This window comes from Dunckerocampus dactyliophorus, chromosome 13 (assembly GCF_027744805.1).
Source record: "Dunckerocampus dactyliophorus isolate RoL2022-P2 chromosome 13, RoL_Ddac_1.1, whole genome shotgun sequence".
Taxonomy (NCBI): Eukaryota; Metazoa; Chordata; class Actinopteri; order Syngnathiformes; family Syngnathidae; genus Dunckerocampus; species Dunckerocampus dactyliophorus.
The window spans coordinates 30,621,812-30,631,756 of NC_072831.1; the positions used below are offsets into that span (position 1 = coordinate 30,621,812).

The 9,945-nt window shown below is 41.2% G+C and overlaps 1 protein-coding gene across 1 annotated transcript in view; it reads left to right on the forward strand.

Annotated features, from left to right (window-relative positions):
• Nucleotides 1–8,632, forward strand: part of slc22a3 (solute carrier family 22 member 3) — a 28,321-nt gene extending 19,689 nt beyond the window's left edge. The window contains exons 7-11 of the mRNA XM_054795783.1: nt 39–253; nt 4,316–4,424; nt 7,192–7,304; nt 7,392–7,494; nt 7,571–8,632. Of these exons, the coding sequence (XP_054651758.1) occupies nt 39–253; nt 4,316–4,424; nt 7,192–7,304; nt 7,392–7,494; nt 7,571–7,616 (586 nt within the window). The 3' untranslated portion in view covers nt 7,617–8,632. The remainder of the gene's footprint in view (nt 1–38; nt 254–4,315; nt 4,425–7,191; nt 7,305–7,391; nt 7,495–7,570) is intronic.
• Nucleotides 8,633–9,945: the final 1,313 nt, after the last annotated feature.

The window sequence follows — 9,945 nt, forward strand, 5'->3', positions numbered from 1 at the left end:
GAAAGAAGGCCCTACTTTGCCTCCGTGTTCCCCCCCAGGTTTACAAGCAGCATTGTGTACTACGGTCTGGTGTTGCGCCTGGGGATAACGGGTGACAACCATTTCTTGGACTCCTTCATCTCTGCCCTGGTGGAGCTTCCCACGGGCCTCATTTTCTACCTTCTGGTTGACAGAATCGGTCGACGCTCCCTGATGGCCGCCACCAATTTAATGGGCGGCCTCGCCTGCCTCATTGTGCCCTTCGTCTCCTCGGGTAGGTCCAGCTGATCACATGACATGACATCTTCTCCAGAGGGTGAAAAATGAAAGTATGCACCATATGCTAAGTACAGACCCTTTCCAAAAAATTAGAATGTCATGGAAAATTGTTTAATTTCCATAATTCCATTCAAAAAGTTAAACTTTCATAGATTATAGATTCAGGGCCCACAATTTAAACGATTTCAAGTATTTATTTGTTTATTTTTACACATTTTGAGCTTCCAGCTCATTAAACCCACGAAAACAGGAATTCAAAAAATTAGAATACTATAAAGAAATCAGCCCAAATTTTGCAGGGCATGAATGTTTTAAACTGAGTGTCACACACTAATCATCTACTAAAGTCAAATCACCTGCACAGGCTTCCCCAGGTGTCATTAAATTGCTTCAGTTTGGTTCAATTGTCTCAGTTGGGTTCAATATGGGGAAGACTGCAGACATGACAACTGGCCAGAAGACCATCATTGATACCCTCCATAGGATGGGTAAGCCACAAAAGTTCATAGCTAAGGAGGCTGGTTGTTCACAGAGTGCTGTGTCCAAGCATATCAATGGAAAGTCTAGAGGAAGGGCAAAATGTGGCAGGAGAAGAAGCACCAGCAAAAGAGATGAACGTGGGCTTCAGTGGATTATCAAACAGGGAAGATTCAAGAATCTGGCAGAGATCCAGAAAGAGTGGAATGAGGCGGGAGTCACAGCTTCAAAAACCACCACATTCAGACGCATCCGGGAGATGGGCTACAACTGTCGGGTTCCTCAGGTCAAGCCACTTGTGAACCTGAGCCAACGTAGGAAGCGTCTCCACTGGGCCAAGGAGAAGAAGGACTGGACTGTTGGCCAATGGTCCAAGGTCCTCTTTTCCGATGAAAGTAAAGTGTTCCTTTCATTTGGGAATCAAGGTCCAAGGGTTTGGAGGAAGACAGGTGAGAAACAGAACCCAAGCTGCCTGAGGTCCAGTGTGAAATATCCACAGTCCGTCATGATTTGGGGTGCAATGTCCGGTGCAGGTGTTGGTAAACTCTGCTTTCTTAAATCCAAGGTCACCGCAACAGTCTACCAGAATGTTTTAGAGGACTTCATGATTCCTTCTGCTGAGGATCTGTATGGAGATGCAAATTTCATCTTCCAGCAGGACCTGGCCCCTGCCCATACCGCCAGAAGCACCAAAACCTGGTTTGATGCCCATGCCATCACAGTGCTTGACTGGCCAGCCAACTCACCGGACCTAAACCCCTTTGAGAATCTATGGGGTATTCTCAAGAGGACAATGAGGGGCACCAGACCCAACAACAAAGAAGAGCTGACAGCAAGCATCAAGGAAATCTGGGCTTCCATAACTCCCAGGCAATGCCACAGGCTGATTGCTTCAATGCCACTTGGCATCGAGGCAGTGATTAAGGCAAAGGGATTCCCAACCAAGTATTGAAGATTGACATATTGTTTTGAAAGTACCATATTTTGATTGATTTGATGTGATCCGAATTTCTTTCCTTTTTTCCTGCAAAAACTGAGAAGTAAATGGTGATTTCTTCACAGTATTCTAATTTTTTGAATTCCTGTTTTCGTGGGTTTTATGAGCTGGAAACCCAAATTACGTAAAAATAAACAAATAAATACTTGAAATCATTTAAACTGTGGGCCCTGAATCTATAATCTATGAAAGTTTAACTTTTTGAATGGAATTATGGAAATGAAACAACCTTTCCATGACATTCTAATTTTTTGGAAAGGGTCTGTATATGCTGTACTAATGTTACTCTATGCTCCTACACTTCAACACTACAATACAACTTTTGTCTTCATTTCTGCTGGTTTTGTGTTTTTTTTCCCACTTTTTCTTCTCCTAATGTGATGACTTTATTCTTGCAGCACTATACAGTACCTTCTTCATTTGGTTTTGTTTCTCATACAATGGCGACTTGCAAAAAGCAGCCATCATATTCATCTCTGTAGGGCAGCTGGGTGGCTGGGCCCCCCCGGAGAGATAAGGTGAGAAGCACTGTCATGCGGGAGAAACGAGTAGAAGTGCTGCTCCTCCGAATTGAGACGAGCCAGATTAGGTGGCTCGGGCATCTGGTCAGGATGCCTCCCGGACGCCTCCCTGGGGAGGTGTTCAGGGCACGTCCAACCAGTAGGAGGCCTCGGGGAAGACCCAGGACACGTTTCAGAGACTATGTCTCTCAACTGGCCTGGGAACGCCTCGGGATCTGCCGGGAGGAGCTGGATGCGTTCAGGGAGGGTTAGGGTTCGGGTTAAGGCTATCACAACAACGTCTTTATGATGCATCTAAATAAACAGAAAGACAGAGACAAACAAGAAGTGGCTATTCTGTAACTGTAAATGCAGAAGTACAATTTGCTGCATGATCGTATGCTTGGAAATCCCACAAAATTCACTCAGAATGTGAACTCACCTTCATTGACGTGATGCGTTTGAATGCAAGCCCTCATTGTTCATAATGACGCTGTTTAGGTTCCGCTACCATTCAAGAAACTATCCATTCATTTTCTATGCCGCTTATCCTCATTTGGGTCGTGGGGGCATGCTGGAGCCTCTCCCAGCAGACTTGGGGCGAGAGGCGGGGCATTCAAGAAACGAGTGTTTGGTCAATAGATTTTTTAAGACGTGGTATCTTTTAGCTTCCATCCATTCATTTTCCTCCGCTTATCCGGGTCTGGGTCGCGGGGGCAGCAGTCTTAGTAGGGAAGCCCGACCACCTCCTCCAGCTCCACCGGGAGGACACCAAGGCGTTCCCAGGCCAGCTGTGAGACATAATCCCTCCAGCGTGTCCTAGGTCTTCCCCGGGGCCTTCTCCCGGCTGGGCACGCCCGAAACACCTCACCAGGGAGGCGTCCGGGGGGCATCCGGACTAGATGCCCGAGCCACCTCAGCTGGCTCCTCTCGATGTGAAGGAGCAGCGGCTCTACTCTGAGCTCCTCCCGGATAACCAAGCTCCTCACCCTGTCTCTTAGGGTGAGTCCCGCTACCCTATGAAGAAAACTCATTTCAGCCGCTTGTATCCGCCATCTTGTTCTTTCGGTCACGACCCAAAGTTCATGACCATAGGTGAGGGTGGGAACATAGATCGAACGGTAAATTGAGAGCTTTGCCTTCCTGCTCAGCTCTCTCTTCACCACGACGGTCCGGTACAGCGACCGCATTACTGCAGACGCTGCGCCGATCCGCCTATCGACCTCACGCTCCAACCTTCCCTCACTCGTGAACAAGACCCCAAGATCTTTTAGCTTGAATGAAATTTTTAGTCCATTTGGAGCCGTTAGTACATGCAACTATATCAAATATATTGTTTTGATATATCACGGATGGATATCATCTATCATAAAGATGACCAACGTATCCCCACAGGACGTCATCATCATGTTGCAGTATGTGTTCCATTCGCATTCATCATGTCACCAAACAGGCCCGTGTGACAGATGAGCGTATTTTTCTCTTGCTGGTCGTGGATCAGCGACTCCAACCACTTCTTCCTGACGCTGGCCTCTTTAGGCACACCCCAACAAACATGTCCTGGGAGCCATACTGTACGTGCTAGCGCGCTGAACAGAGCAGAGTGAAGCAGAGCGGAGGTGCCGGGCACGCCCATATCAGGAAGTCTGAGTTGCATTGACACCAATGGAACTTGGTGTTAAAACAAGCAAAACTGCTTTCAGGTGTCATTATCTGACGTGTTGGCACCGTTTAACACCAGAATACAACACAGTAACAACATTTGTAGGTCAGAAAAGAGCAAAAGCATCATCGTAAAGTTTGTGGTGAAGTTTTTTTATATTTTATATTTCAAGTGTCTTCTTACACTATTTTTTTCTCAACTTTATTTCCCAAAATATTTGGACTTCATTCTTTTTCTGCAAAGCTAATTTCCCACAAACACAACTTTTTCTTTTGCGTGATGACTTTGTTCTTGCTAAACGTCTGCCAGTGTTGCTGTGGAGTTGTTTTGTTAGCTTCCTTGTGAAATGATCTTTTAAAAGCACCCGTGTCTTCAAGGGCGTCCTTCAGCAACCTTTCTCCGTGTGTGCCTTGACAGCAGACTTGTCGTGGTTGAAGAAAGCCACAGCGATCGTCGGGAGGCTCGCCGTCGCTGTTGGATTCGAGGCGGTCAGCTTTTCCAACATGGAGATGTATCCGACCACTCTGAGGTGTGAAGTGGGTGCTTTTGTTCTTCTCTGTGCCACGTGTGGCGTGGGCATCCTCTTTGCCACATGCTTCTGATGTAAACACCAACCCTAAGGTCGTCGTGGCATCGTAGCAGCCTCCTGCCTCTTTTCTTCTTCTTCTCACTACGACGTCTAAACCCACTAACACTCACCGCTGTTCTCCCTTCACATATCCTCTCCATTTGCTCTCCTTTTCTAAACATTTCTACTTTGTTTTTGTCCTTTTTTTCTTTACATTTCTTGATTTTGTTGACATAATATTACAAGTTTCCCCCCAACCTCGTTGTCCCAATGTGACACCGTTATTCTTGGTTTTGTTTCTCATAACATGATCCCATTTTTCCTCATAGGCCTTTTTCTCCTGACATGACAACTTTTTCTCAAATATTTTCACTTTATTCTCTGAAGTTTTAAAAAAAGAAATACTTTTCCAAATATTTCAAATTTCTTCTTGTAAATTTTGTACTTGTACTTTATTTGTACTTTATTCCTGTAATATCACAACTTTTTTTCCCGAACCTCATTTTCCCCACTTTATTCTTAGTTTTTTTGTGTTTCCTATAATATTACAGGTTTTTTAAAAATGACTTATTTATGACAAAATTGTGCCTTTTTCTCATCAGAGTAACAATTTAATAACACATTTTTTTCTTTTCTGCTGTTTTTTGGTTTTTTTCAATAATTTTCTACATATTTCAACTTTGCTTTTGCAAATGTTTTTCTTGTAATATTTGGACTTTATTCCCATAACATTACAACTTTTTGCCCAACCTCATTTTCCCCAAAATGACAACTTTATTCTTTGTATTTTTTTTGTTTCTCAGAATATTATGACTAAAAACAGAGTTATTTTTTCTGTAATATCTCCACTACTTAAATGATAAGACAAGTTTTGACAACATTGCGCCTTTTTTCCTCATCAGAATTCAACCTTTTTTCCATTTCTGCTGTCACTTTTTTGAAAATAATTTTCCAGATATTTCAGATTTCTTCTTGTAAATGTTCTAGTTGTAATATTTGGACTTTATTCCCCCAACCTTTTTTCACCCAACCTCATTTTCCCAAAATGACAACCTCATTCTTTGTTCTGTTTGCTTCTCATGAAATATTTTACAAAATTTTTCATATTTCAACTTCATCTGATGCCAATGACTTTATTTTTCCTCCTAATTGATGTGAAATGACAGCTTTTGTTCTTGTCATATTTGGTGAATATGATTCTCGTTATTCCAATTGGTGTGATCGCTATCACACAGTAGCTACTGTCATCATTTCATTACTACTATTGTGTACTGTTACTACTGTTATGTACTGTTATTACTATTATGTACTGTTACTACTGTTACTACTATTATGTACTGTTACTACAATTGTGTACTGTTACTACTATTATGTACTGTTACTACTATTGTGTACTGTTACTACTATTGTGTACTGTTACTACTATTATGTACTGTTACTACTATTATGTACTGTTACTACTGTTACTACTATTGTGTACTGTTACTACTGTTATGTACTGTTACTACTATTATGTACTGTTACTACTATTGTGTACTGTTACTACTATTATGTACTGTCACTACTATTATGTACTGTTACTACTGTTACTACTATTATGTACTGTTACTACTATTGTGTACTGTTACTACTATTGTGTACTGTTACTACTGTTATGTACTCTTACTACTATTGTGTACTGTTACTACTGTTATGTACTCTTACTACTATTGTGTACTGTTACTACTGTTACTACTATTATGTACTGTTACTACTATTGTGTACTGTTACTACTGTTACTACTATTATGTACTGTTACTACTATTATGTACTGTTACTACTATTGTGTACTGTTACTACTAATGTGTACTGTTACTACTATTATGTACTGTTACTGTTACTACTATTGTGTACTATTACTACTATTATGTACTGTTACTACTATTATGTACTGTTACTACTGTTACTACTATTGTGTACTGTTACTACTGTTATGTACTGTTACTACTATTATGTACTGTTACTACTATTGTGTACTGTTACTACTATTATGTACTGTCACTACTATTATGTACTGTTACTACTGTTACTACTATTGTGTACTGTTACTACTGTTATGTACTCTTACTACTATTGTGTACTGTTACTACTGTTATGTACTCTTACTACTATTGTGTACTGTTACTACTGTTACTACTATTATGTACTGTTACTACTATTATGTACTGTTACTACTATTGTGTACTGTTACTACTGTTACTACTATTATGTACTGTTACTACTATTATGTACTGTTACTACTATTGTGTACTGTTACTACTGTTACTACTATTATGTACTCTTACTACTGTTACTACTGTTATGTACTCTTACTACTATTGTGTACTGTTCCAATGCAGTATTATCACTGTGCTTGGTGATATTATGCTGTCCTTTCCATCACAGACATTTGCTGTTTGTTTCTGTTGTTTTGTTATTGTTGTTGTTGTGGCTGATGTCCTTGTCTCTCTCTTTTTTTGACTAAAATGATGTGATTTTTCCTCATAACTGATGTGAAATGATGACGCTCTTCTCTTGATATTTTGACTTTATTCTGGTCACATGATGTTTCCGCCATTAATGTCTCGTCTCGTGACTGTAGAGGTGATGTTTTGGTAAAAAGAGGTCGCGGGGTAAAGGGGGGTGAATAAGCAGAGACGCCCACAAGGGTTGTCCATGTTTTAACTTGCATGTCTTTTGTATTTCACAGGAATGTGGGCGTGTCCGTGTGCTCATCGGCCAGCGACGTCGGCATCATTGTGGCCCCGTTGCTCCTCTACAGGCTGGCGAGCATCTGGCAGGAGCTCCCGCTGCTGGTCTTTGGTACTTGAACAATGTCCTGGCACCTTCTACATAAGAAGCACTACCACGCCACCCCAGACCTCCATGTGTCTTTCTGTTTTGTCCAAGGGACAATGTCGCTGGCGTATGGCGGCTTGGTGATGTTGCTGCCCGAGATGACGGGAGTGGCGCTGCCGGAGACCATAGAGGACATGGAGAACTACCTCAGACGGTACGGTTCTTCCACACGCCCCTACAGTACATCAAATACTCTCCATCTTGTCCTTTCTTATTGTCCTCTCTTGCAGGAACCGCAACCCAGACAAGGACGCCAGCGGCTCGGTTATGCCGTGAGACGGCCCAGCCTCGACATTTCTGCATCCTTCCTTCGTCTTTACCAAAATCACGCCGATTCCTCTTCCTCCCAACGCTACCACCTTCTTCTCAGGCCATCTCTGCTGTTGCTTTGTTGAGAAGTTTCCAAATAGTTCAACTTTCTTCTCGTGATTGTTCTTCTCAACATATTCGGACTCTCTCCCCCCTCCCCTGGTCCTCATTTCCCAAAATGTACAACGTTAGAGTTTGTTTGTCATCTTGTGAAAAGCAATGACTTTCTACGCTACTAAAGTCACCTCATTCTTCCTCAAAACGTTACAGGCTTACTCGGAACATTGCAGCCTTTTTTTTCTCATTAGAATAATTTTTTCTGTGAATATTTGGACTTTATTCTGGTCGTGACAGCCGTTTTTCAACTATTTAACGTACATTTTCTTCCCGTACTTTGTTCTCATGACTTCATTCATTTTCCAAAATGTACAACTTTGCTCTTTGTTTTGTTTATCATAATATAGACTTTGGACACCCGTGTTGTTTTAGCCCCCCCAGGGTTCTACTAGGAATGAAAGGAGTAATGAAAGTGTTACGTGATGATTGGATGGTGTCCCACACATTCACTTTTGAATGAATGAATGAATGAACGAGTGCCCAATGAAGTGGAAATAAAGTGAACTGTGGACATGGTAGGTCTCCATCCAGACAACAATAGCAGCGATTGTTTGTAGACCTCACTGAGGTGGGGGATCGTGTCCCGCTGAAGGTTTACCCAGAAACGGCCAAGAGTGGCCAGCAAAAGCCGCCCCACATACGCGGCGTCGACCGAACGGAATGACCCGCGCCAAGGTGTCACGGTGTCGAGCGTAGACGCGCCGATTCTTTCACGAAACACAAAAACTCAACAAAGGACAGCTCTTTTTGTTCCTTTAAAAAAACAACAACGTTTCTAATGACTTCAACTTTCCTCTTGTAAACATCATGATGGTTTCATATTCATATTCATCCTCTTGTAAACGTAATGATGGTTTCATATTCATATTCATCCTCTTGTAAACGTAATGATGGTTTCATATTCATATTCATCCTCTTGTAAACGTAATGATGGTTTCATATTCATATTCATCCTCTTGTAAACGTAATGATGGTTTCATATTCATATTCATCCTCTTGTAAACATCATGATGGTTTCATATTCATATTCATCCTCTTGTAAACGTAATGATGGTTTCATATTCATATTTATTCCTATTTTCACTTGATTCTCACAACCTCTCCCCCAAATGTCCAACTTTATTCTTTGTTTTGTTTCTCATATAATATCATACGGTAAATATCGTTGCTTATCAAATATTGTTTCTTTCATATTTCATATTTGAATATTACTTTTCCTCATAATATCACAAGGTTGTTCTTTTTTCCCTCAATATTTTGACTTTGTTCTCGAAAAATGTGTTTTTTTTTTTGGGGGGGGGGGGGGGGGGGGGTAGATTTTCTGCTGTTTTTTTTGTTTTTGGAACTTTTCTTCTCGTAATGTTTTGACTTCACTCCCATTAACTCCAAAATGTACAACATGATGACTTTTAAAAAATGGGTTATTCGTTTTCTAAATATTTCAGCTTTGTTTTGCTAAATGTTCTGCTGGTAAAATTTGGACTGGACTTTATTCTTGTAACATTAGAACGTTTCCCCCAACCCAACCCGACCTGATTTAGCAAAAGTGGCAATGTTATTTTATTTTCTTTGTCCTATTAGGACTTTTAAAAAGGCACTTCTTCTTTCTTGAATATTTCAAGTCCACGCTGCTCTAGTGACGTTCTTTCCCTCCTAAAATTAGAAGATGATTGCAACTTTTTTCCTCATTAGAATACGCCTTTTTTCCTCTTCATATTTTGACTTTGTTGTCAGAAGCTTTTTCCATTTCTGCCGTTGCTTTTTTACAGATCATTTTCTAAATATTTCAGCTTTGCTTTCTTTATTCCCAAAAATGACAACTTATTTGCTTCTCACATTATTACTGTACGACTTTAAAAAAACACCATTTAACAAATTTCATTGAATAATTTCACATTTTATTGACACTACTGTAAGTATTTCAGCTTTCTTCTTGGAATGTTTGCCAAAAATTGAAACTTTATTCTGTTTTTCTTTTTTTTCGGCATGTTTCTCCAATCATTCAAAGCCCCCAGGGTGATGACCGTGCAAACGCCCCTGACGGGTGTATGATTAGAAGAATGGTCCTCACACATAACTGAGCTCCGCTGACCCGTGTGGCAGTGGAGTGCAGGGGGGGGCTGTGCTGTAAAGTAACCAAGTATGGGAAGACCCCGGGGGGGGGGGGGGCACAGTGAGT